The sequence below is a fragment of the Gopherus flavomarginatus genome, chromosome 15, assembly GCF_025201925.1.
Source record: "Gopherus flavomarginatus isolate rGopFla2 chromosome 15, rGopFla2.mat.asm, whole genome shotgun sequence".
In the NCBI taxonomy this organism is placed as follows: domain Eukaryota; kingdom Metazoa; phylum Chordata; order Testudines; family Testudinidae; genus Gopherus; species Gopherus flavomarginatus.
Window position 1 is genome coordinate 20,117,107 of NC_066631.1, and position 27,629 is coordinate 20,144,735.

At 38.2% G+C, this 27,629-nt stretch overlaps 1 protein-coding gene and 1 non-coding gene across 2 annotated transcripts in view; both read right to left on the reverse strand.

Moving 5' to 3' along the window:
- Window positions 1-27,629, reverse strand: part of LOC127034589 (E1A-binding protein p400-like) — a 60,819-nt gene that overhangs the window by 17,257 nt on the left and 15,933 nt on the right. The window contains exons 3-24 of the mRNA XM_050923566.1: window positions 24,164-24,349; window positions 22,982-23,122; window positions 22,110-22,185; window positions 21,499-21,518; window positions 20,919-20,976; window positions 19,525-19,612; window positions 18,796-19,166; window positions 18,419-18,552; window positions 16,253-16,422; window positions 15,909-16,083; window positions 15,681-15,817; window positions 14,557-14,743; window positions 12,857-13,023; window positions 11,680-11,849; window positions 10,310-10,474; window positions 6,580-6,753; window positions 5,014-5,084; window positions 4,320-4,618; window positions 3,157-3,359; window positions 2,892-3,061; window positions 1,647-1,843; window positions 221-332 (exon numbers count right to left, since the gene is read on the reverse strand). Of these exons, the coding sequence (XP_050779523.1) occupies window positions 221-332; window positions 1,647-1,843; window positions 2,892-3,061; window positions 3,157-3,359; window positions 4,320-4,618; window positions 5,014-5,084; window positions 6,580-6,753; window positions 10,310-10,474; window positions 11,680-11,849; window positions 12,857-13,023; window positions 14,557-14,743; window positions 15,681-15,817; window positions 15,909-16,083; window positions 16,253-16,422; window positions 18,419-18,552; window positions 18,796-19,166; window positions 19,525-19,612; window positions 20,919-20,976; window positions 21,499-21,518; window positions 22,110-22,185; window positions 22,982-23,122; window positions 24,164-24,349 (3,471 nt within the window). The remainder of the gene's footprint in view (window positions 1-220; window positions 333-1,646; window positions 1,844-2,891; window positions 3,062-3,156; window positions 3,360-4,319; window positions 4,619-5,013; window positions 5,085-6,579; window positions 6,754-10,309; window positions 10,475-11,679; window positions 11,850-12,856; window positions 13,024-14,556; window positions 14,744-15,680; window positions 15,818-15,908; window positions 16,084-16,252; window positions 16,423-18,418; window positions 18,553-18,795; window positions 19,167-19,524; window positions 19,613-20,918; window positions 20,977-21,498; window positions 21,519-22,109; window positions 22,186-22,981; window positions 23,123-24,163; window positions 24,350-27,629) is intronic.
- On the reverse strand, window positions 2,345-2,482 carry LOC127035096 (small nucleolar RNA SNORA49). Its single transcript, XR_007769572.1, has one exon. It is a non-coding gene; the product is annotated as a small nucleolar RNA SNORA49 (small nucleolar RNA).

Genomic DNA, 27,629 nt, shown 5'->3' on the forward strand with positions numbered 1-27,629 from the left:
CTATGCGGGCACAAAATGTACTGTTACAATAATAGTTTAATGTTACGTGCTTATGAAAGATATTACTAGCCCCAGGCAAAAGGCTGCTCTTTAAGACAGCAATGCTGCAAGGTGTTGAGCACTCTGATGCCAATCCAGTAAGGCTCTCAAATATGCACTTAACTTTAATTTTCATGCATCTTCAATAGTACTATTCACATGCTTAAACATTTTGAAGTACCTGTGTTAAAAATGTCATAGGATAGTTATTTCCCTGAGTGGCAGCTACTTTAATCAAAGATTTAGTGCCATTTTTCAACAGCATCTCTTCTACTGAATTACCACTTACAAGCCTGTGGAACAAAACACCCAGTAAATACAGCAACATTAAAAACATGTTCTTCTGAAATTAAGCATTTAACAACTAACTTTCTTTATATTATAGCAGTGTCTAATAGCACAAATTTAGTTCAGGGCCTGTGACGCATTTTCATTAGAAACCTTGATTTTTTCAAGCAAAACTTCAAAGTTCTTTTACAAGTTCAAATATCACTTTCAAAACACAGTTATTTTCAAAATACAGGACAAAGTTTGGAATAAAAAAACCAACTTTATGTAAAAAAAACTTCAAAGCATAAAAATACTTGCAATGCATATCCCCAGTATGAAAAAGTCCACAATTTATACCTCCTGTTGATCTCCCTCAATAGCTTCAAACATTTAGAATGGCAACTGTCAGACTACAACTACTATACGTGGCACTTCATAGAAGCTAAGCAAGTGTCCATATGCTTAGCCCTCTGTTCAGGAATTAGCAGAGTCACCTAAGAGAAGCCCTCCATCACTAGTAGTGTCGGGAGATGATTGCTCTCTATAAATACATCAGAGGGATCAACACAAGAAAGAAAGAGGGAGTTACTTAAGATAAAGGCCAATGTTGGCACAAGAACAAATGCATATAAACTGGCTATCCACAAGTTTAGGCTTGAAATTAGATGGTTTCTAACCATCAAAGGAGCAAAGTTTTGGAACAGCTTCTGTAACTTGAAGTCTTTAAATCAAGTTTTGAGAACTTCACAAACTCAGCCAGAGGTCACGGGCCTATTACAGGAGTGGGCGGGTGAGGTTCTGTAATGTGCAGGAGGTCAAGACTAGATTATCCTGATGATCCCTTCTGGTGGTAAGTTTATGAATCTGTGAGACTAGAGTCTCATGATCACCAACACCTGCTGGTCAATGGTTTCAAAAGCTACCAATAGACTTCAGTCAGCAAGGACATTTATTGTCCATCACCATCAAGAGATTGTCAGGCATATTAACTATAACAGTCAGAACAGAATACTGAGAAATATAGATGATTTAGAATATGAGAACAGAAAAATGGAAGAGGAAGACAGCGATATAATGATGGAAAAGAACAAGGTTTTAATCTTCCCGTTAGTCTTAAGGGGGGGGAAAAAGTTTTCAGATGGAGAATATCCCAACATCAGAATGCAAATGTTTTATAGTGGAACTCAGTTTAGTAGAAGCAGAATTCAGCCAACATTGAGCACTTTTGAACCCCTCCCCCCCCCAAAGCCACTGCTAGGAGCACTTCGGCCAGTCTAAGTATTTTTCCCCTTTTCAGTTTTACAGCAGCTACACTGGCTTCTAAATACTAGTGTCACCTGTATATGTGGATGTCTTTGTTTCTCCCAATTGTATCACACCATTCCTGAGATTTTGCATGCATCAGTGGATCTAAATCAGTGTCACAGAACACAACAGTGTTTGCCTCTATGTGACTGCCACCCATGGAAGGACTGTGGGAGGAAAGAATGGCACAGAAGATTCGCTTATCTCGGTTGAATCTTTTTATCAGCTCCTGAATGGAAAAAAGTTAGTGTTACAACTTCAAATTGTTGTACATGAAATCTTTGAACTACGTTTTACTGCATCTTAAGAACAAGAAGATCTTAAACCGCTAACTTTATTATTTATTTCTGTGATCTAGGTAGAAGTGTTAACAAAAAGACTGTGAATGTTTTATAAACTGACACAAATAAATAATCCTAAATTTAATTTACATACTATTCTGAAATGTTTGAGAATCAGGCTTTAGTTGACCAATTTAAATACTACAGGTCTATGCAGTCATTCCATAGAGCACATCACAAATATCTTCTTTTGTTGTTGCATTATGCATACTTTCTTCTTGATTTCTCTTTTTACTTGCTAAATTGAATCCCCCCAGTACTGTGCACATTGCTATGCTGCTTTAAGGCAAAATATTTTTCTTGATGTTTTACACTGTATCTGGCTTAAAGCACAGTGATATATATGAGATGAAAAATGAGAAAGAAGAACTAATTATGTTATGGAGGTTAATGTTTGCTCAAATTGTAGACCCCAAAGGAAATGCAGAGTCCTACTGGGGAGGGATATGAGCATATTTTTAATTTATCCTCAGGCAATGCCAGGGCACTATACAGGCAAAAAAGCCCCTGGAGTAAGGCTGAGGAAAAGACAACAAAACTTAAAATCTCTCACCGTGCCTTTACAGACAGTATAATCACAAGCATTAAGTCACGAATATTATTAAAACATAAGAGCTACTGTTCATCTCTGGATAAAATGATTTAAGGCTCTCTACAAGAAATAATCATGAAGCAGGACAACTCAGGATATGCGGTCTTGGCAACTTCCTCTCTTCCTTGAGACCGAGCAATTTAATTGATCTGTTTTTACAAAATGTGTTTTCTGTGCTACTACCACTTAGTTGTTCTAGCCAAATACATAGTAGGCCTATGGCACTGCCAAATAGGAAGACTTAATTTTTAAAAACAGAGTGCTGTCATATAAATCTCCACTTGGGCTTTCTTCCTCCAGTTATATGAATTAGTAATAAACAGATTTTGAGAGGCCCGTCTCACCAGATATTGCTCGCAGTTGACATTTTCATCAATTCTTATGTAGGTGAGAAAACGGACATTTAAGAACAGCTCCAATATATCTAACATTAGAATCATCTGTGTTAGAATCAGCGCACGGTGTCCTTTAGATTTCAACTTCTGAAGCAAGACAGCAAGAGCTTCCAATTTGCCTGTTTTTGAAAGAGAATAATATAAAGGTTTTCATGCAGCACTCAAGTGTCAGAGAAAGGAGGTCTGTATAATATAGCCACCCATTCTCCTTTACCTGAATCAAACTGCACCAGACGGCGATCAGGGAACTGTAGTAAACGTGGAGTTGTAATCTGTTGTATGTGATGTAAATAGGGAGCTGCCTGCTCTTTAAGATTCTGCTTGAAAATTTTCATTCCATGCCTATATGAAGGGGGAGGATTTCCGACATGCAAATATGCGGGAGCAGCAACTGCTGCCGGCAGCACACAGAGAGTGCTGTAAAATGAAGCAAAACTTTAATAGCCTGAGCTGCTAAAAAATCCGCAGTCTATATGGAACACTGAGCTACATATTCAAAATATTAAGTGTCTGCCAGCATAATACCTCATCCAATCATCAGCCTCACATTTAATAACTATTAAACCTCATGTGTGCTTTTCTGACTATGACATAATTTTTTATATTCTTGTTCCCAGGGTGTCTTATATACAGTAGTAATTGATCATTCTGCAACCCATCCTGTTACGTGTAGGTTGAATCAGTGATTTTACCTTCTACACTAAGAAAGTGAGAGAATAAGATTTATGGGTTGGAGAGTGGAAAAAGGCACTTGAACGTGAATGGATGGAAAAAGCTTTATGTCATGCCATGGAGAACCAAGGACTCCTTGGTGTACCTACCTCTACAGATGAATGTGGGGTAAGAGAAATCCTAACTAACCAGATACACACTATTCCTCTGCCCCTTTTATTTCCTCTTTAGTTTATCTTTTACTCATCAATATTTGTTGTTCAGTATGGACCATAGATTCAACTTCTTTTAAAAAGAGTCAGAAATGTCTGTATGGGTTTTTTTTTGTGTGGATGTAAAATGTTTAATATTTGTAGATAACCTGGGATTACCATGCAATTTACAACTATAGTACCTTGTTACCTGCCAAGATACAAAATGTAGACACAGCACAGGAGAACAATTAACCATGAGGGAAACAAGAAATAGTGCAGGAAACTTGATGTAACAGATTTACTTTCTTTAGCAAAAAGAATAGTTTTCATGATTCTGCAGTTGTAATATATATATATTTTACAGAAGGGAAAGCTTTGTGGTAAAGTTTGTGTAAGACAAATGTAAATAAGTCTATTAATAGGACAGCTGAGAGGAATGCCTTCAGAAAATCCCAGATTTTACTACCAGATAAAATATAAATGTGTCAGTTTTATATTAAACTACAATTACCTATTAATATAATCCTTTAGGGATTCCTGTCGCTGATCGGATGTCAGGATCAGGGCTTGCAATGGATCATTTTGGCCTCCTGAGGCACTTGACGAAAGGCAACAGTTCACAAAACCAGCCCACATCCATTTGTTGTCCCTAGTAGAACTCTGCTGAGGAATCTTTTTTTCACCAATCAAAGAACAAATTCCCAACAAGTCTCTGCCATACAATGGGACTCTGGAGCAACGTCGCTCATTTCCAGAAAATATTCTGTCCAGGCGCTCTTTTAGGTGCCTGCTCCTTTCCTCAAACATAGTCTTTTATAATGAAATTCTGTTATTAATACACATTGACTAGATATAGTTTATGTACACAAAAGAACACATAAATATAAGTCACACATGAGAAACTTTACCTTAAGTGTGAATTCCAATAATGAAAGTGTGGTAAGATTAGGTAACAAACAAATGCAGTAAAGAATTGTACAAGGATAATGAAAATGTAGATGCTGGGATAGGACATTTTAAAGCAAACAACAAAATTAGCTTTCCCATGTCATGCCAACTTTTCTGCTACCTTACACAATATGTGAATTACAGCAGGAGGTATATGCTGCATGCTTTGTTAACATACTGTTCTACTTGGTGTACACACACACACACACACACACCCCCCTACCTTCCCCCCCACACCACCATATCTAGTATTATACCTGGGTTGGACATTCTAGGGTAGATACAGATTTTGATTCAGTTTCTGGATCATCCACTGCCAAATTGGTAACTGCATTTTTTCCAGAAAACAGACAGACAAAAAGAAGGTATTTATTTCATAACCGATATAAAATTTCATTTGATGAATATAAATGATATTCTGATATAGGGATCTACTGCTCTCTAAAAACGCCACACATATCAGCAAAGAGAAAAAGATTGACATGTATATACCATCTTTCATTCAAAGATCCCAGAAGGCTTGACAAATTTCACAAAGAACATAACAGATCTCTAATAATACAGAGGGAGTAACTGGTGACTTTAATAAAACAAAAGAAATAATACTCTTCGGCATAATCTGAAGGAAAAACTATATTTCAATTTTAAATGGACTGAAAAAAGAAATATTATTTATCTTATATTACAAGGCAGAGTTATATTTTCTTGCCTATTGGAAGTCTGATTAGCAACAGAAGACCAGTCTCTCATAGATAATATATTAATTAGGTGTGGTCAAAATATATCCAACTATACTAAATACCTGCATGCATCATTCACTGTAATCCCCTTCGATCAATTTTTGAAGACAAAACTTAAGTCTTTTTGAAATAAACTGACATTTTGAATAGTTCAAAAACTTTTAGGAGCAAGCATTAAAGATTTTAAAATATATATTATTTTTCCAAAAGGCGTACTAATAGTTAAAATTTCAGCTGCTCAGCTGGGCATCTCACCAAAATTACAGCAAGGCTCAGACTACATAAGTCACACCACTACAAAAACATATATGCTTCATATGCCATGAACCTGTTCTGCTCTGATGAAGGGTTTGCTATTTAAAAGTAACAAGGATCCCATTGTCTGCCTGTTTCAGAAAGCACATCTGTCAACTCTCAGTATTTTCCAGCTCTTACGAATGGAGCTGTGAGGCAGAGTTCACAACAGTATGATGTACATGCCTCCCAACTTTATTTACAAGGGCTGTGTTTATTTTTTAAATCAATATATTTTTCAGATTAATGGAATGTTTTGCTTGTCAACAGTGTCCATTTAGATTGATCAACTAGACAGTTCCATAGTACTCAATTACATTATACTGCAGACTCAAACAACTGATGATCAATTATACTGTACAAAAATATAGTCTAGTATGAACAGATGTATTATATACCTAACAGAAAGGCATGGTGCCATCTTCTGACAGAGCTCCTTATCGGAATTTACATCAACTGTTACACTTCAACAACATGCAGATTATGTAGCTACTGGCAGTTTTATATAGACGAATTTTCCTTTCCTTTGTCTCCAGAACCAGAAAATGAGATCCAAGGTGTATGGTAGGTATTATAGGTACTCAAATAGATAACAAAAAGTCTGTAGACCCATGCAACACTCCCCAAAGATGTCAGATGTTATCAGTCATGAACTAAATTTCTTTCTTTGTTTCTGACTAGAAGTGTCAGGACTCAATATTAATACTTCAACTGTATTCCAAACTGAATAAATAGTATTCTGCTGAAACAACTGATTCCCGTATGCTATCTGGCGAAAGAGGTACTTACTTTGCTGTGTTACTATTGTAGACACTGGCACATCTGCTTGATGCTTTAAATGCTTTGGGAAGCCAGTATCTTCAACAGTCCCAGCCCCAGCACGATAGAAGGGCAACAAGGCAACTGGCCACTGAGATTGCAAATTCCGCAAGCCTGGCACTGAAACAATGTGAAGAACACTTCCTGCAACGGTAAATGCACAATTTAATGAGTCAATTCTGAAAATGGCAAATCTATTCTACACCTACTTGCCACTTCATGCAATAAAAAAATGAAACCATACAATTAGAACAGTATAATGATACCTGGCCATTCTTCCTATAAATGTTTTTTATGCCTCACAAATGTCCTGTGCGTAAGTTTCCCCTACATGGTCCTGATGAATAATTATGTAAGAGTGAATGCAATGAAAATCTGTCCGCAAGAGAGCAATCACTCTAAATACCAGACAGGTATCAGACACCTTAAATGGATTCCTGCAATTTCTTCATCTGGCCTAAAAATGGTGAGCTATTTCTTCCAATAGTATAACCCCCCCAAAGCCAACTTTCCCCACTGCTCGCACATTTTTCTGCCTCAATATACCTACTTCTAGCATCTTGGAAGTAATGGTTCTCCAGAAACTCCCCTTCTGCAGAGTAATATGCATATCTGCTTCTAGGCCAGAATAATTTTAGGTTTACGTTGGTTTTTTAAAGCCAAGTTATAAATTTCAGTTCCTCATTCCCACCAAAAAGACCCCTAGAAGACAGCATATGCATTGTCATCACTCTTCCCCTCCCTGAAAGCTTTCCCTTTCTTTAACTTTGTCAAAGATATATCATTGAGGTTAGGTTTTCCAATTAACTTCCCACTCTGGGGTATAGATTTAAATCTTTTTCTGAAGTCTTTATAGGAGCATGGAGTACCTGAATTCAAATTTCAAAGAAAAGCCCTCATTCCCATATTGTATATGTTGATTTCCAGGCCTCATCAGCTCTCTAAAACTTTAACTATATAGAGTAAATTAGTTCTAACAAGTCTGTCACTGATTTAGGTATCAAATGCTTTCTCCTTTCCACATTACTCCTATTAATACTTGGACTTCCATAGTGCATTTCATCTAAGGATTTCTAATCACATTACAAATGTTATTTGTGCCTTACAACTCCCCTTAGTGTCCCTGAAGGGCATAAACCTCAGTACCAATGCAAAAAATGGTTATTAGTACAACTATAAAATTTACAATAATTTTAGAAAACATGTCTTTACTGAATTTTAGGAGAGAGAATTTCTTTCATACATATAGATTCAGAGATTACAAAGCCAGAAAGGACATTTGTGATTATCTAGTCTGATCTCCAAAGGACTTTCCTGAATTAATTCCTGTTTGAACTAGAGTACATCTTTTTTAAAAATTTCTAATCTTGATCTAAAAATAGCCAGTGATAAAGAATCCACCATAACCTTTGATAAATTATTCTAATAGTTAATTACCCTCACCTGTTAAAAATTTGCACCTTATTTCCAGGCTCAATTTGTTAAGCTTTAGCTTCTAAGACACTGGATCTTGTTATACCTGTCTGCTAGATTGAAGCGCTCATAAAAGTTTTGTTCCCAATTTAGGTACCTATGGACTGTAATCAAGTCACCAGTAATCCTCTTTTTGTTAAACAAAACAGACTGAGCTCTTTGAGTCTATCACTTTAAGGCATGCTTTCCCATTCTTTACAGTATTCCGGTAGAGATCACCCATGGAATGTGAAGCGTAACTCACATATTTATGTTTTTGGCTGCTTATTTTATTAAATGAAATGTCCAGACTATCTGAAAAACTCCTAAGAAATCTTTGCTTTCCCCAAGTGACAAATATGGAAAGCTTCAAGGAAAATACACCTCTACCTCGATATAATGCTGTTCTCGGGAGCCAAAAAATCTTACCACATTATAGGTGGTATAGGTGAAACTGCACTATATTGAACTTGATTTGATCTGCCGCAGCAGGAAGCCCCGCCGCCCCGGAGCGCGGCTTTACTGCATTATATCTGAATTCATGTTATATTGGGTGGCCATACATCTGTACTAATCACCTCAAGGGCTGATGGCACAAGTTCCAGAATGCAGCTTTACAATTTTATTTTGCTTAGTTATTATATATTGTTTTATTGTATTTATGTTAGACAGATACATCTACATGTTACTTAGTGTGATTTTTACCTTGAATAGTGTGATTGGTAGGAGTCTATAATTGTAAATTGTGGGTGAAGCTACTAACAACCAAGAGTTGTGATATGTAGCTCTTAGTTTATCAAGGCCACAAAGCCTAAGGCAAGAGCCTCTTATAACCCCTCTCTTCTTTTCAAAGAGAAAAAACTTCAGTTTTAAACCCATACAAAGAATTCTTGAAATATTTTGATTTAAACTGATTTCTTTTATATACATTCATTTAACTTTAAGGAAAGCACAAAGACAAAAGCAATGAGCTTAAAGTTGAAACCTTACAATCCTGCAGCATGTGCATTAGTAGATTGGGTGTTCTCAAGCTGAAGATGCTCCCAAGAGCATCCCGTGAAGGTACTGAACCAATTAAAAAAAAAAAAGTGACAACAGCTGATATTTGGATCCTGCTAACACTCTGAAAGAGGTTTGTATTTAGTGAAACTACAGAAAGAGAAAGAGATAAATCTCCCTGAAATGAGATGCCAGATCTCAGCACTCTCATCTCAGCATTGTCTGTTCATGTCATTCAAGCAAGTGGACAAAGCAGCACACAGTATCAAGCAGTAACCTTCCAGTTCAGCATTGCTTCTGCAGCACAATAAAATTACCAAGCCATTAACACCGTTGGTAAAATGATGTTTGCAAAAGCATTGCCAAGGGATTGGACTTAAATTGTTCTTGTAATAATTTTAATGTGTGTTGAAATGCTATTGTAATTTAAGGTACTAACAACTTCTCTTGTTAAACACCAGATTATTTAGACTGTGTACTTTTGGAGGAGGCGGCTTACCATAACAATGGTAGACAGAGAGAAATAGTGGGATTTAATTTGAATTTAAGATTCTCAGTATTCATTATTCACCTACCCCAAGACCACCCCTTAAAGTGAATTGTTGGGCTTAAGGAACTTCGCTATTTCAGTTGAACTGAACTGAAATATGGCCTGTGAAACTGAAGAAAGTACTCAGTTAAGATCACTTGCCTCTGCCCATTTACAAACTGTTTAGGTTATCCACCATAAAACAAGTGAGTACCAGAGGTGGGAGTAGAACCTAGGAATCCCACCTTTCAGTCCACAGCTCTCAATGCCTCCCAATTATAATTTTGCAACAAGAGCTCAAGCAGCTTTGCAAAAAAAAGACCTAACAATTTTGACACAATCCCAGCACAAGTGTTACAGGCCTCCTTTCCTTTCTGCTGTGATGATTTATAATAGCAAAAAATGAAATATTAATTTTACCCATCCATCACTGAAGTAAGTGGGCCAGTAGAATTTTGCAAGTTAAAGAGAATACAAATCTGTCCATTACTGCAACAAAAATAATCATTTATAAAAGCTATAAATACATTTTAATATAATACTTTTTATGTAATAAAGGATTGGGATCCTGTTGTGCCAGGCAGGCACTGTGCAAACATATATGCAGACATGTTCTCTTCCCCCAAAAAGATTATAAACCCAGATTTTCAATAAACAGCCAGATGTTTTTCTCCAATAGGCTTAGCAAAAGCAATTGCTTGAAGCTGAACAGTACAGTACCTTGAAGTTGCCGAAGACGCCCTCCAGTGAGCTGGCAGAGTTGGCCATAAGATAAAGTAAATGTTTTCCCTTTAAACTGCAGTGTTACAGGCATGTTTGGCTGAATAATTTTGCCTTGTGCTCCCGCTGTGGAGGCCGGCTGGCTTAGTTTTACTATCTTGTCATCTGGCAAAAACAGAAGGAAAAAGGTGCACAGCATTTAAATTGAGATGTTTCTCTTTCAACACCCCAGAACTTGAGGACTGACCCTACACATGCATTGTGTGTCACATTTCCAGATAGGAAAGCAGATCAGCTAAACTCCACATTTGGGTCATGAGCTGCACTTTGCCATGAGCTACTGTAGAGGTTCCCTATTCCAATCATAGCTTCTTCAGTACAATTCAGTGTTTTCTTTCCCTCCTCAGAAGTTGCAAATAAACTCTAATAGTTTGTTAGGTATGAAGCCACATCTAAATGATTGACAGACAGAGTCAGGAACAACAAGGCAACAGCTGTGTGGACACACTCCACATTTGCACTGTAAGTCGTATTTGCAATAATGTGCACATGCATTTTAAATTTCTCCCATATTGTGCAGGGCTTTAAAAAGTATGGCTTGATATATTTTAGGCAGTAAGTGTACTTAGGAAATTGACTAAATTATCTAATAGGTCTTCTCCATCTCCAACTTCTGTTTCAATTCAAGATTTATTTTCTTGCTGACTAAGTAAGCTTTTAAATGGAATCTGATTATTATTATTTTACAGGGTCTTCTACTCTATCTCCAGTCCTACTCAATACTGGACTATGGATACTTTCCAAACAGATTTCTATTTATGTAACTACACAGACCTACATCATAAATAGGCTAACCATCAACATATAGAGAATTTAATAAAGGTGTAACAAGCAAGACTTTAGTTCCAGCTCTCAGTCACCTAAAACGAGTCAAGGTTTCAGAAGGCTGTGTCACCTGATACAAGTCAGTTTTCAGCAACTCTAGTGGTTACTATGACAGGGGGTAAGACTAAGAAAGGCAAGTCTAGTTAGTCTATGTAGAGAGACAGTAAAGGTTGATACATGTCTGACACTAAGGATAGCAGGAGAAATATGTGGAATTGATTTAATCAAGATGAAAATCCATGGAATCCCTAGAGATCCCCAAACATTAAAATTTCCAAGTTTGCATAGCAACATTAATCTCCTCACAGAAGAAAAAAATGAATTATCTGTTTTGACTTTGAGAGAGAATTCAGGCTAGAGAACCTGAGCAAGTTACATTTAAGGGATATGGATAGTTCTCAAACTACAAGGAATATTTATTTTGTGCTGAAAAAGCTCTGGAGAGAAAAGAAAGTAACAACAATGCACTGGTATACAGATCAAACCTTTCTTATTACAATTTGCTGAAAATGTGGCAAGAGGCAATCTTCCTTGTCTTTTCACATGATGTGTTGCCATAACCGTTACTGTACTCCCTGTACGCCATGATGGAGGAGTTGGGAAATCTACAATCCTACCTTCAGGTTTCTGTCCATATTCCACTGGTTGAAATAACCTAGATATATTAAAAAAACAAAACAAAACAAAAAACCACACACACAGAAAAGGTATATTAGGAATTAATAAGAAATGCTATTAACCCTTTCCTCCAAATACAAAACTCAAGTTAAAGGCCCAATTATTCTTTATAGTGGCTTAGAGGTTAAAGGAGCCCCACAGGGCACACTAGGAAGGAATCTGACTCTTTATCCCAGAGTTTACCAGCATGCAGAGGAGGCACATTCTCTGCTACACCACTTCAGAAGGTGCAGTATACCCCAGGTACCCAGTCAGTTCCATAGGCTGGTACGGAGGGATATCAGGGTCATGGGCCTGCATCCTTCCCACCTCTTTTGGAGTGTTTCACTTCTCCTGCTCCCAACTCCCACAGAGGTGTTAGCAAGGACCAATATCTATGCTTTACAGAGCACATGGTCTCAGTTGTGGCTGGCTGCAGCTCAGGGGCATGTGGGACAGGGACCCCTGTAATCACACATGCTTTGAGCACCTACAGAGCAGTCTCCAGAATAATCTGTAATTAATCTTAGTGTGTATTTCTCCACTGAGAATAAGACTGCCTGTCACCAGAATTATGTGAAACTTTCTGTATACTAATTTAGCCGCCCTTTCAATTGTTAAGGTTCCTCCAATGACACAGATGTCTAATACAATCAGCATAGGATAGTCTTACAGTCATCCACAAGCCAGAGCTCACCTGAGCCTAAATGTCTACATGGCTATTTTTTAGCCCCACAGCCCAAGCCCCGCGAGTTCAAGTCAGCTGACCTGGGCTAGGTGCAGCAATGCTGCAGGTCTTTTATCCCTGTGTAGATGTACCCATGTAGGTTACAAACAAAGTTGTTAACCAGCAAAAGACAGCCCCCTTTCTTTCAGGGGACAAACATATCATCTCAAGTAGCTGTCAGTTTGGGAACAAGAGACAGGGAGTCAAACTGTGACCGTTCTGAACCTCTCCCCCACTACTGTTCCCTTTTTGACTGGCATTTCCAAAACCGCGTGTACCTGCTTGGTTTGAGCTTCATTGGGTTGGGTCTGGGTGAAGGATTAGGGGAGCTGTAGATCTCTTCAATAAGCTTTCTAGTCACCTTTTGTTTTGGTAGCACTTGTGCCTCATAGTCAGTCATTTTGTTTTCCATCCCAATCAGATCAAAGAGACAAGTGTCTGAATCCTAGTTTTAATTTAAAATAAAAAGTATTGAGAAAAATTCTAACAATTCCTAACCAGAAAATTAAAATACAGGTTCTTTGTATTTTTTAGAGATCAAGTGTGATAAGAAACAGTAGGAAGACAAAGCAAGGAAAAGAAGAAAGATCAAGCATCATATGGTTTTACATAAAGCAGCTACTTTAAAAGATTCTGGCAGAATAAGACAAAAGAGTGATAGGCTCAGGTCACCAAAAGTCAGGGATAGGATAGCAGTCTTCATTTAAAACATTCAATTGAATGTAATGTGTGTTTAAAGCATCTGTCTTCCCTAATTGGTTTCTCGTCGTCCCCTCTTCCTAACATGGTAACTCAGGTCTCAATCCCTCTCCTTTTTTGTCTCTTATCTACTCCAGTTCTTCCATAAGCGTTCGGCCCTTCCCAATTCTCCATCAGGCTTGATATTTTGTAACTGCTTACAACCCAAAGATACATATGGTTTTTATTCTGTGCTTTTCCCGTGCCACTTTCTTATTATAATGATATATATTGACACTTTTAATATAGCTTTAAAAAACAGAAAATAAGGCTAATAAGTATGTAGAAATGGTCTGGCCTACCACAGAGTTAATTTCTTTTGAGTACATCAGTCTCAGGTCAATTGGCCATTTTGGAAGTGAACGAACAAGCAGACAATGCCCATTTTCTCTTTAGGTTCACTGGAATGTGAGAATCTATACTCACTACTCAATAAAAACTTAAGAGGGGATCCACAAAGGGACTAAGGTGTTCCACCACCGAACATCACAGCACGGCAGCTAACTTCTAGGCACCTGGAAGGTCACAGGAACAACATTACTATCCACAAAGCCCGAGTTAGGCGCCTAAGGCACCTAAACAATTAACAAGGAGAAATAGGCGCCTTTGACTGTGATCCACAAAGCCAGCAGGCTAGGCAGCTGGGCCACTTAAACTAGCCAATTGGAAATGCCAACCAAAGGGGTGTATGGTAAGCCCCATCATTCTCTTGGACTCAGGCTCCTAAATTGAGGCTGCAGGGAGCTGCCTATCTTTGCGAGCAATCCACGAACCAGGAGCAAGATAGGCATTTGGCTGACTGGGCCCAAAAGAAAACTGTCGGGGAGGGAAGGGTAATGACACACCTCCCTTATAACCTTTAGGCAAGTGGATAGAGTGTTCACCCAGGATATGGGAAATCCCCAGTTCAAGTCTCTCCTTTTGTTGAGCAGAAGAAGGGATTTGAACAGGGATCTGCCACCTCTCAGGTGAGTGCCCTAACCAATAGGCTACAGAATCATTCTAACTATCTTGGGCCCAATGAATATTTAATTATTCATCTATTTAATTAAAGTGAAATAACTTCAATAAGAGACTGAAGGAGCCCACATGAAAATATTCCATAGTATAGTGATTAGGGCAGTCAGGGCGCAGTCACTCGGGTGCACACACTTAATATCTCCAGCTAGATTTGAAAAACAATCTCAAGTGTCAAACCAAGTACACAAGGATTATCTTTAACATTAACTTTTCCACTAACCTTCCAAAGATCCCGTTCTAGTATCTTTAGTACAAGAGAAGCAGCTGTATATTCCAGTGTGTCTGATACATAGGAGGAGCCAGAAAGCCTGGGTTTTATCAGATCAGGATGATTACAGATCCTCTGGAGCTGCATCAGAACATGAAGGACACTGACAAAGTTTCCATTTTTAAGAGTTTCTTGGATTCTATTCATTAAATGAAAATAAATTTAAATGAAAATTAGATTTAGAAAAGTTAGTTTCCAGTAGCCTAGCCTTTCTAGCTCTCTGAACCATTCCACATATAATAGAGGCGGTGGCATGTTCATTAATTGCTGATTCTAGAGTTACTGTAAGATCATAAACTTCTGGAAAGTTTTATGGAAAATCTTTTTCACAATTCCTCTCATGTCTATGCAAAGCTAGCAGAACTTTAACTGCTTAGGTCCTGGTCCTGCAAACACTTAAGTATTAGCATAACTTCACTCTCTCCAATATAGTCCTATTGCCTTAAATGGAACTATTGATATGACAGAATTTATGAATGAATGTAAGTGTTCGCAAGATCAAGCCTTAGATTTTAATACCTGACCAAATATCTCAATTTCTTGAGAGTAAGAACTTGAAAAGTTTGCTGCAGAAAACAATTTAGACAAATATTCAAATAATATTTATGCTAGTTATTAGCATATCTTTCAACTATTAAAATCACTTGAGAACTTAATCTAGATATGAGGTGTGGTATGTATGCACATATTTGTATGCACATGTTATGCTTATGGGAAACTTTGCATATCATCCCACTGTCTGTAACTATGTGTAACTCATCTGTTTTCCTTGTTAATTGAATTTACTCTTTCCTGCTCATGAACAACTTGTTTATTAAAAATATATTTAACATTTGTGATTTTGAACATAAAAGACAGAAGTAAATTAATGTTAAACTAAATGATTATTGCATTTAGTAAGCAGATAACATACTGTAATTACGACATGTCTTCTAGTCATCAGGTTTAGGTTGGATAGTTCACACCAAAAGAATCTTCCTTGCCACCAATCTCCATTCCTATTTGCAGTAAGAAAACCTGAATATTCTCTCACTCTAATAAAGGCAACATTATGATTCACTGTTTGTTTGCTTTACCTTGGTTGTAATATCACATCTTCATACATAGCCTTCTGCCGATTAGAAAGATGACATTTCAGCACATATTCATATTTCTTTGGTAATTGTTTTTCAACATGTCTTTTGGTTCTTCGCAAAATAAATGGTTGAATTATCTAAAAGAACAAAGGCAAGTAATAATTAAGTGATTATTTACCTGTGGCAACTCACAATAGGATTAAAAGAGTATCTTAAAGGTGGACATACTTTGTGCAATCTTGTAGCCACTTTATGGCAATAATCTTGGGTGTCCTCATTGGCTGCTTTCACCAGGAAATCCAGGTAAGGTATGGAAATTCCTGGAATTAGAAAATGCAGCATGGTCCACAACTCCCTCAAGGCATTGGGCAAAGGAGTGTCTATCAGGAGCAAACGATGCTGGCTGTGAACAATAAGAAAAAGATGCAACTCTAGCATTAAAAATGAATTTAATAATTTTAAAAGAGTAATTTCCATTGCAAACAAATTAAAAGTTTTAAACAACAGTTATTTTGTGAACAAAATAATGGATAGAGACATGCAAGAGGAAATAGTTTATTAATGTTCCAGACCTCTGGAGATGGAAGAGTGCCTCCCAGTGCTTCTCAGTCATATTTTTAATTTTCTGCATGTCATCTACAACTAGGTACCTCCATCGCATTTTCCTCAAGGTTTGGTGGCCTTTAAACAGTTGCTTGTATGAGGCGATACATACATTAAAGCTATTGGGTTTCATCAACTCCTGCAACATACAAATCTTAAAGATTTCACCTTTATTCTCTTTTTTATTGGAATGAAGAATAAAGATTGGTGAGTGGGTCTCCTTTTGGGATTCAAATATATTATGAGCAAAGTTTTACATTCAAAGAGTGTACTGAAATCAGCTGACACAGCCTTATTTAATTTTAGACTGTGGCTAAGTTATTGGGAACACCATAATATAAAATATAATCAATATGACTAGATAAATACTGATTAATAAACAACAGTGATTATTTTTTAACGTGTCAGTGCCTGGGCATAATTTTCTGCCTAACCCTGAGAATCATATAATCTTGGACATAAGTAATGGAGGCTGTTTTTCTCTGTTCAGCAAAAGTTGCTTCTGTACGCAATGCTAAAACAAGTTAAAAACAAATAGCTTCCTAGCCAGCCAAAAACTCCTGATAGTAAAAAGAAGTCCCCCATTTAAATTATGTTTTCAAATCATTTGCTGAAATTGCAAGGCTCTGATTATACAGAAGCAAGCCTTTAGTTTAAATAAGAACTAAAGTATTGCAATATTTTTAAGGGATTAAAAATAAAGATATCAATAGTATTCACTTTAATAGGAGTGAAATCTGCCAAGTAACTAACATTTTGTAAAGCCAAGTGAAAATCTTTAGGCAAATTCCACCAACGAGGGCCACAAGGACTTATCTACTTGACTGCAAAAGTTGCTAGCCACTTCAGTAACCACAGACTTGATATTTTTGGGAAATGCAAACTAAGGAACCTATTTAGAAACCCAAAAGCACAAATAATTTTAACTACATGACTGAAAGAAAAAGTCAACAAAGATGCAAAAGGTAAAGAGACATACAACTGTCACGGCCTGCGATTTCATTAACTGTCTCCTGCTCTGGCACTGCATGAAGCTAAGACAAAATGAGTATGTGAAGTCTGTGGAGTATAAATGCATCAGAGAGGATGGGAAAACTACACAAAGTCAAAAATACTTCCTGCTATGAAGACCTCTGACTTGAAGAGGAAGTGAAGTCAAACAACAGCAACTAAAAAAGATGGACAACAGCCCCACAGAAGGCCCAAAGGGACTTTTGCAAAAAGCCTCATATGGCACAATCAGAATGCTCTTGGCAGATATTCAACATTCCTTACTGTGAAAGTTTCAAAAAATAAAAATCAGAGAAATCTCTATTATTTGTTTTGCACATAAAGTTGGTAAACTTTGAAACCTAAAAAGAAAGCAGACCATCATCAGCTGGCCACTGTAAAGCAGCTCCTGTTGGTAACTATGAAGTGCAGGTCGCAAGCAAACCATGATTAGTGCTCTTTTGCTCACTCACTCTCACACACGCTCTCTCTGAAAGGAGACTGCTGCATAATCAGAAAACAACAAAGAATGCAGATGTAAGACCACCTTATAGAAGGGTATCTGAATTAAAGCTTCTACCCACCTACATCAAGAGGCACCACTCATCTATAATGAGGATCAATAATTCCAAAATCATGTATTCAAAAACTAAAGTATTAGAATAAATTTACCATTCTGTGATTTTAGAATATAAATCTCAGAATAAGTTGCTGCATAGCTATATTTAGAAGATCGTGGATTGTAGTGTTTTCATTTCTTGATGATTAATTTAACTCACAGTGATATATGTTCTTTTAAGTTTTGTAAAACTTATATATAGTTATAATTGGATACATTATTGGATTAACCAGGGAGCAGGAAACAACTTGTAGATACAAAGTGTTTTCTCTTGAGGTAGCAGATAGTCATTAAGAAATCTTTTCTCTTTCTTTACAATTGACTCTTTCCAAACTGCTTCCTATAAATCTGCATATTATTGTAGTGTTTCTAGCCACTGAGCTCAATGGAAAGACCCCTGTCAAACAGGCTAAATTAGCTATCCAGACACTTCTGAGATTTGTTTCTTGGTCATAATTTGCTGTCTCTTTTGGCATGTTTATGCTATTGTAAACAACATGTTTTGGGCATGGATTTCTTACATTACCTGTTTGTTTTCTATAAGTTCTCTTTGGCTGCCAATACGCAGAAGTTTCAACTCAGGGCACCAGTGTTTCAGTTCAGTCTCCCACTTTAGTATGTTACGGCTCTGTACAACAACAAGATGAGGACCCCAATTACCTACAAGGAGGTACAAATACAACATGTATTAGAGAAAAATGTACACATGTGAATGGCTTCACAATTCATTAAAAACTAATGCACAAACAGAAAAAGTTTAGTCAGAAGTCTTTATTTATTCTACCTTAATTTTCATGAGTAGAACAGATTTAAACTATTTTTTATCCTTTAGACATATATTCGACAATGAAGACATTATGTATATGGGTTTACAGTAAAAACTAAAAACCTCACACTTCATACCTTCATTACAAGCCAGGTGTGTGAAAAAGGCAATGACTTGCGTAGTTTTGCCAAGTCCTGCCTCATCTCCCAGAATACCATTGAGATTCTTCTTATATAACTTCACTAACCAGTCCAGCCCAATCTTCTGATACTCTCTAAGAGTCCCATACAACAGGGATGGAATATCGCCTTTTACTGCCGTTGTGATTTGAGCACTATCTTTAGGTAACAGCACTTCTGCAGCAGCAGCAACCTCTACTATGTCTCTCATGTGTTTCATTGCAGCACTTGTTTTCTCTGTACCCTCATGCTGATCAATTCTGAGGAGTGACTCAATGAATACTACTTCCTTCAGTGGGCTCGCTCTCTCACTTACAGAGTCTTCCATTTCTGAACAAAAGTAATAAAATTCATGAAATTTCCTGTACCTGTGATGCGTGTTTCAGTAACAACTGATGTACATTTTTGAATGGCATGTCTGTATATTGCATTTCAGCTGTGCTAACCATTGGGATATAAGAATTCTGGACTGGGACAATATATGCACACAAGCACGCACCCAGATTTTTTCATATATAAATAAATTTGACATTTCTCCAGATCAAGTATATTTCAGGAGATCAGCATTGTCTTATAAAAGGCCTCTTACAATATACATGCTGGAAAGACACCAATGCCAGAAAGACTTTTTACAAAAGAAAAAACCGTCCTACACATTGTTTATCAAATGTGGGTTCAATCTTCCTATCTTCTTTGGCTAAATCAGTCAACTCAATTTGATGACCCATGTTTTCTTTTTCAGAATTTCGCACTTCAGCATTCTCTTCATCTATCTCTAAAACCAAGCATTATTGATATTGTGAGTAAAAAAGGCTAGAAATTTAATTTCTCTGTTTACAGTTACAAAGTCACTTCTTGTTATTTAATCTCTAAGAATTTTCTACCAGCAGTGAGCCAAATTTGTCCCTCATGTAATGCAACTTAGCATTACTGTCATTAAGGGACATAATATGCATTTACAGTTGTGTTGTACCTGCAATAGCTCCAAAGATAGCCAAGAAGGCTGAGAACTGTCATTTTAAAATGATGTGTGTCAGATTTATTACTGAATAAGGAATAGGTGAATTTCACCCACTTTCCCCTAAATGAAATTAAAGATAAGCTGCTTTTCACATCATAAGTAAAGCTGTAAGAAAGTTGTGATATTTTTGTTCAAAAGTTGTGGCCATAGTTTGTTAAAGCTTCAGTTTCGGCGTGGTCACACTAAAAAGGCAACTTTGCCCCATACCCAGCCTTGCTCCACCCCATCATGGGGAGACTGGAAAGAAATTTCCATTGCAGAATGGAGCAGGTAGGAGCGCACAGACTGAGCAACCCTGCCCCAGTAACAGCAGCACAAATTCCCCCTTTCAATCCCTCCCCTCACAGTGCAGATTCCTACCAGGCCAGGCTGCCAGGGGCTCATTTCAGCACTGCCAGTCCCTGGACACTGCTGCCAGCAACAGGGACTAAACTCTTCCTCGCTGGCTCTAGGCATCTCTGTTCCCTGCCTGTCCAACAAGGAGAACAGCTTGGCTTGACATGGTGAACAGGCAGCCAGACCAAATTTAAGCAAGTGGTGTGGCAACCTAATGCACAAGGTTGAAACACAGGGATGACATTTCAAACCAGACTGTTCTCCTTGTTGGCAAGGAGTAGAGGTACACATAGCCAGCCGCAGAGAGGCTGGTCCTTGCTGCTGGCAGCAGCATCCAAGGGCTGGAGGCACTGAAATTTGTGACAACTTTAAAAGCTTGTTTTGTCTGCTAAAAGATGCAGTTTGCAAAACAAAGGCCCAGGATTTTCTTACACTCTTAATCATAAGGGCATTTTAGCAGAAGATATTCCTTACTAATTATTTCCATGCTCCACAATGTGTTTTCTTAAAAGCTTCTTCAAAATTTAAGACAAAAGGAACATGCATATGATTAAACAATCATTAGGCTTTGAAAGCCCCATTTCAAAACAATATATACAATTGGGGAAATTTTGTCTTTAAGCGAGTGAGTTTATGTTCTTAAATTTCTAAGTTAATTATTTCTTACCGATAGCTTCACAGCAAACCCTGTAACTACAACTGAAAAAAAGAAAAAACAACAGACCTTCATGATCAGTAAGCAATGTGGTTGCTTTTCTTTTTCTCCCAGATATTGCTGAATCCTAAACAATAGAAAATAGAGTTTATTTTACACAAATTATAAATCCCAAACCTTCAACATGCAAGACGCAAAATAATTAGTAAGCAGCTGTAATTCCATACAACCATTTCAAAACTTACAAAGACAAACCGCATGTTACTTTCCCTCCCTGCCCAGACTCCCTCCCAAATATAATTATACAATAGTACAAGGCCCCAATCCCACAAACACAGGCATTAATCTGGACAACTATACACCTCTAAAGTCCATACTGAGATTTAAATGAAACCGTGTGGGGACAGGATACTATACTAACGTATCTAGTTTTCAGACTGAGGTTTAAGTATGTTTTTACCGAGACTAAGTTAGATTTTTAACAATGAACTAAAAACAACCACCATTAACTATCTACATGTCTTACGCTGACCACATGAAAACAAAAAATCATCTCACTGTAATTAGCACTCATTTCAGGACTGTAAAATTAACACAAATAAAATAAGAAAGTAAGCTCACTAATTCATTCTGATTTAACAGTAGTTACCTGAATTCTCATATCTTGACCTGAAAGATAACACATTAGACACTGTTTTTATATTGATTAACATAAAGCACATCTTACTGAAAATTATTCAACATGTTTCTTCATTTTTTAAATCAATTTCTTCAAGAATGTATGAGATCATTCATGATTATGTGCCAAGTAAAAAGTTATAAAAAAGCATGAAGAACTAAAATCAATGAGCCCTGTAGCTTTAACTAATGTTCAAATTTAATTCTCGGGCCAAATTCAGCTCTGGCATAAGCAAGTACAACTCCTCTGAAGCGGGCGGGCGCGGTATTAGCGCATCCCATCTCTCAGAAAACCATGAGATGTGCCAAATTAAACCCACATAGGAATGAGAGTTTAGCAACAAAGGCTGCAGGCTAATAAACTCTCAGTGAGAGCTTTACTACTTCTGGGTATTATGTTCAAATATATCTACTCTAAAAGCAGCACAAGTAAAGTTCTAGTTAAACTGGGAAAGATAAAAGTTAATAAGGATACAAAACTAGGACCAAGGCATTTGTTTTTAAATTGTATTTTGATAGCCTTTCACCATTTCCATCTTGTGAGAATCTTCTGAAAAATATCTTGATAAAACAGCCATGTACCTCTTTTTGAAATTTCTTGTACATTTGAGGTTTTTTTCATTCTTTCTTCTTCTACTTGCAGTTTTAATTCTACCACCTAGAAGAGGAAGTGTGAGGTGAAAGGAAAGCAATAAACATTAATGAAGTTAAATGCATTTAATCTTAAAGAGAACTATGAATTTCCTTATAATCCTTCATCAACAGGACAGGCACCCTTTACATGCACTCCTCCTTCCAATCAGGTCACTTAACTGCTGCTTTTTGTCATTTTAAGAAGCCTTCAAATATAGAAAATTTTAAACCAGTGTGGAATGCTGAAATTTTACAGATATTCATTTTTAAATGAGATCCTGAGGAAAGGGTGGCTCTTCCTTCCAGAAAACTAATGAATCTTTAATCTTGAAGAATAACCAGATATTACAATGATAGGCACGTTAGAAACAATAATAATATTGGGCCAGATCCTCAGCTATGGCCATAATGCAGAGTTCAATTAATGGGGAAGAGTGCCAAAATGGCTTCAAAGGTCTCCTCGGCACTGCCCAGATCCTGATGCTGTTTTATGCATGCCAGCTCCCTTGCTCTGCATTAAAGCTGCCTAAGGAATGATCCAAATTATGTCAAGTTTTAATGTTTATAGGGGGCCAAACATGCAGCCCAGGATCTGCCTGGCCTAAGACAGTGTCTCAACCATGCCCCTTTTCTCCAACACTACATGAGACCTTGCCTTGGCTCTAGTACACTGCAAGATCATCCCTGCACCATACTACTCTGCCAGTGCAGGACAAAGCAAACAAACCAGCCACATTTGAGGAGATGGCCCAATAACTTTTCAATAGCACCACTGTACCTCTTTAAACATTTTTGCATTTATACTTTCACAATACATTTACCTGTTTAATGCTGGACCAGAAATGTTCAATTTCTCTAGCAGTAGAAGCAGCAATGCGCCTCAGTCGATTTTGTTCTGCTTTCTTGCTTCTCTCCTTATGAAGTCTCTTATCTTCATGATAGCGCACCGCATTTCTGATCAGCTGGACAAAAGCATTAGTTTTGTTTTAAAGTGTAACACCAACTAGCTCTATGCTTCTCACTTTGTGCCTCACACTGGAGAAGAAAACAAAAGAATATATCCTGAAAAGATATACAACTAAAAAAACCCTAGGCCTACTTTAAGCAAAGCACGCCAGGAATACACACACTCTAAGGGTCTGTTTATACCATAAAGAAAAACCCCATCGCCAAGTTTCAGAGCCCAGGACATTGACTTTGGGTTCATGGAGTCTGGGCTGCAGGGCTAAAAACAGCAGTATAGACATTCAGGTTCAGGCTGGAGCCCAGGCAACTTGGTGAAAACCTGGGGGATGGAGAGGGTGTAATTCTCCCCACTTGCCCGGGTCCAGAGCCTGGGCTCCAGTCTGAGATGCAACATCTATGCTGCTATTTTTAGTCCAGGAGACTGAGCTCTGCAAGCCAAAGTCAACTGACTTCGGCTCTGACACTCAGTGTTGCGGGCTTTTCTTTGCAGTGTAGACATACCCTAATATATAATTATAGGCAACCATTAACTGATCTCTTGGTGAGGAGAGAACAATGCTCAATAATTTAAATGCTCATGGATTGAACTGTCTTTGCAGACTTTCATCATTTAAATGAAAGCTAATTCAAGACACAGAGAAGAGATTTCTTATGTTCTAATCTACATTCATTTCACCTACAATAATAACCCAGTATACATTCACTTCACCTACAAGAATAACCTAGTGCCCCAATATATAATCACCTAGCACCAGTGCTTTTGAGAGACCTAAGTTCCTATACTGAAGACAAAAGGTCACTATTTTTAGAACTTTAGAATTCTCTGAAAATATAAGTGTTTTATGAAGTGCTTTACACAAATATTACAAGTTTACAAATATGCTTGTTTTCCTCGGGGAGACTGAAAATGGCCCAATGTCAGTGGCAGAGCCAGAAATAAAACTCTTGCATTCTGATTCTCAGTATCCAGGTTCTAACCATAAGAATGCAGCTCATTCTTCCGTGCTGTGTGTTAGAAAGAATCATATCCATATTACCTTCTTAGCAGTTGCTGTTTTCCACCTTCTCTCTTGAACAAAATCGGTTGCCATCCATTGCATTTCTTCCAGTAGAAAATCCTGGTGAGATTTGGGTCTTGCAGCCTCTTGAAGTTTGGGCAATCGCCTTAGGGACCATAAACCTTCTTTCCTGAGGTCTGCTATTCGTTGATGTACTTGGTTTTCCTTAAAAATATGCAAAACTATACTTAGTTCTCTTGCTGCATAAACAAAAAAGGATGGTCACAGAAAGAAAACATGATTTTTTGACTGAAATGAATGATGGAAAGAAAGTATAACTCCATCTGCAGAAACACTTCATGCATTTTACATCACATTTTATTTAAAAAAAATATGAATAACTGTTCAAGAAACATTAATTGTTTGCATAAATCCTCAAATGGAGAGGAACACAGGATGGAGTGGTGCTCTCTCGAAGACTTCAGAATAGATGTTTTGAAAAGGTGAAAATAATTATCAGTACAGAAGTTTTTCCCCCCTCAATGCAGGTGGTCAGACTAGATGATCATAATGGTCCCTTCTGACCTTAAAGTCTATGAGTCTATATCACATTTTTAAAAAGAATTTTCAAAGCCTACACATCTGACTACTGATTATTGAGGGGAGGGATAGCTCAGTGGTTTGAGCATTGGCCTACTAAACCCAAGGCTGTCAGTTCAATCCTTGAGAGGGCCATTTAGGGAAACGGGGGCAAAAATCTTTCTGGGGATTGTCCTGCTTTGAGCAAGGTGTCATAAACAGATAGCTAAGGGTTAATGTCTCTTCCACCTGAAGCACCTGACCAGAGGACCAATCAGGAAACCGGATTTTTTCAACTCTGGGTGGAGGGAGTTTGTGTCTGAGTCTTTGTTTTCTGCCTGCCTGCTTTCTCTGAGCTTTGGAGAAGTACTTTCTATTTTCTAGTCTTCTGTTTCTAAGTGTAAGGACAAAGAGATCAGATAGTAAGTTCTATGGTTTCTTTTCTTTGGTATTTGCATGAATATAAGTGCTGGAGTGCTTTGATTTGTATTCTTTTTGAATAAGGCTGTTTATTCAATATTCTTTTAAGCAATTGACCCTGTGTTGTATCCTCTTAATACAGAGAGAACATTTGTACTTATTTTTCTTTCTTTTTATATAAAGCTTTCTTTTAAGACCGGTTGAAGTTTTTCTTTACTTCAGGGAAATTGAGTCTGTACTCACCAGGGAATTGGTGGGAGGAAGAAATCGGGGAGATCTGTGTGTTGGATTGCTAGCCTAATTTTGCATTCCCTCTGGGGGAATAGGAAAGTACTTTTTGTTTCCAGGATTGGGAACAGAGAGGGGGGAGTCTCTGTGTAGTTTCACAGAGCTTGTGTCTGTGTATCTCTCCAGGAGCACCTGGAGGGGGGAAGGGAAAAAGGATTATTTCCCTTTGTTGTGAGACTCAAGGGATTTGGGTCTTGGGGTCCCCAGGGAAGGTTTTTCAGAGGGACCAGAGTGCCCCAAAACACTCTAATTTTTTGGGTGGTGGCAGCAGGTACCAGGTCCAAGCTGGTAACTAAGCTTGGAGGTTTTCATACTAACCCCCATATTTTGGACGCTAAGGTCCAAATCTGGGACTAAGGTTATTACATGGTGGCAGAGGTGGGATATAGACAGAATCCAGAAGCCAGTAGGAATATTATATTTTTCTTTTCTCTGCTAAGGGCTTTTTAGCAGAGAGAGAAGCAGTTGGTTTTAAAAGGGAACCAGAGAGAATTTTTTTTTTCTGCTCTCTCTCGCAGTTTGTGGCTTGCATGTTAAGGGTCTTTTGTCATGCAATAGCCCTCCCATTAGGAGGCAAGTACCAGCACTTATAGGCATGCAAATAAAGTGGTTTTTCTGGTTTCCCTTCATTGAACATTAGCTAGAGAGAGAAAGGGAAAAAAGCACTGTTGCTAGGCAGACTTCAGGAGGCAACAGAGAACCTGCAGTTCAGAAGATAAACACCGGAGGGCACCCCAACACAAGAAAACAGGAACCATGACTTCTAAGGCAAAAATTGACGCCGAAGGACAAATCAAAGAAGCTGAACACAGGCGACAACTGGAAATAAAACAAAAAGAGATGGAGATGAAAGAAAGAGAAGAACAGATCAAAGAGGCAGCCTACCAAAGAGAACAGGCAGCCTACCAAAGAGAACAGGCAGCCAAAGAGGCAGCCAAGGAGGCAGCACACAAAAGAAAACTAGAAGAAGAAGAGTTGGCCCACCGCCGAGACATGGAAAAACACCAAAAAGAAATGGAAAAACAACAAAAAGAAATGGAAAAACAACAAAAAGAGAATGAAGAGAAGGAAAAACAGAGAAAACATGAACTGGAGATGGCAAAAGCTGGGCTGCCTGTGCCAGCCAACCCTAACAACCCGGCGCCAAATATTGCTCCACAGCACAGGAAATTTCCCACCTACAAGGCAGGTGATGACACCGAGGCCTTCTTGGAAAATTTTGAAAGAGCTTGTCTTGGGTACAGCATTCCCGAAGACCAGTACATGGTAGAATTGAGGTCACAGCTCAGTGGACCTTTAGCAGAGGTGGCAGCTGAAATGCCTAAGCTGCAAATGAATGACTATAAACTTTTTCAAACCAAGGCCAGATACCGAATGGGGATAACTCCAGATCATGCCCGTCGGCGCTTCAGAACCCAAAAGTGGAAACCCGAGGTGTCATTTCCCAAACACGCCTACTGCATTGCAAAAAACTATGAGGCCTGGATAACAGGAAACAACATTCAAACCTTGGAAGAACTGAACCTCCTCATACAAATGGAGCAGTTCTTGGATGGTGTTCCTGAAGACATCACACGGTACATACAAGATGGAAATCCCAAAGATATCGCTGAGGCGCGGGAGATTGGAGCCAAATGGATGGAACTGGCAGAAAGCAAGAAAGCTACTGTCAAGGGGAACGATTACCCCAGGGGGCACACAGACCATAAACCCTACAACCGAGGACAGCCAAAGACCCCACATACCACCCAAGTAAAGCCACAGATACCCTACCCTTCAACCTCACCAGTCTCCAGTAACTCACCTCGGCCCAGTGACCCATCAGATGGAAGATGCTTTAAGTGTAATGAACTGGGACATATCAAGGCCAAGTGTCCCAAGAACACCATGCGAGTGCAATTCATTACACCACCATCACACCAAAGATCCCCAGGCCCGGATGCCTCTCAAATACCCTTGGAGCGAAGGGAAAATTTGAGAGTGGGCGGAAAGAAGGTTACTGCGTGGAGAGACACGGGGGCACAAGTGTCAGCTATCCACCAATCCTTCGTTGACCCCAAATTCATCAACCCGAAGGCCAAAGTTACAATTTACCCCTTCATGTCACAAGCTGTAGACTTGCCTACAGCTCAACTGCCTGTCCAGTACAAAGGCTGGTCAGGAATGTGGACTTTTGCAGTCTATGACAATTATCCTATCCCCATGCTACTGGGGGAAG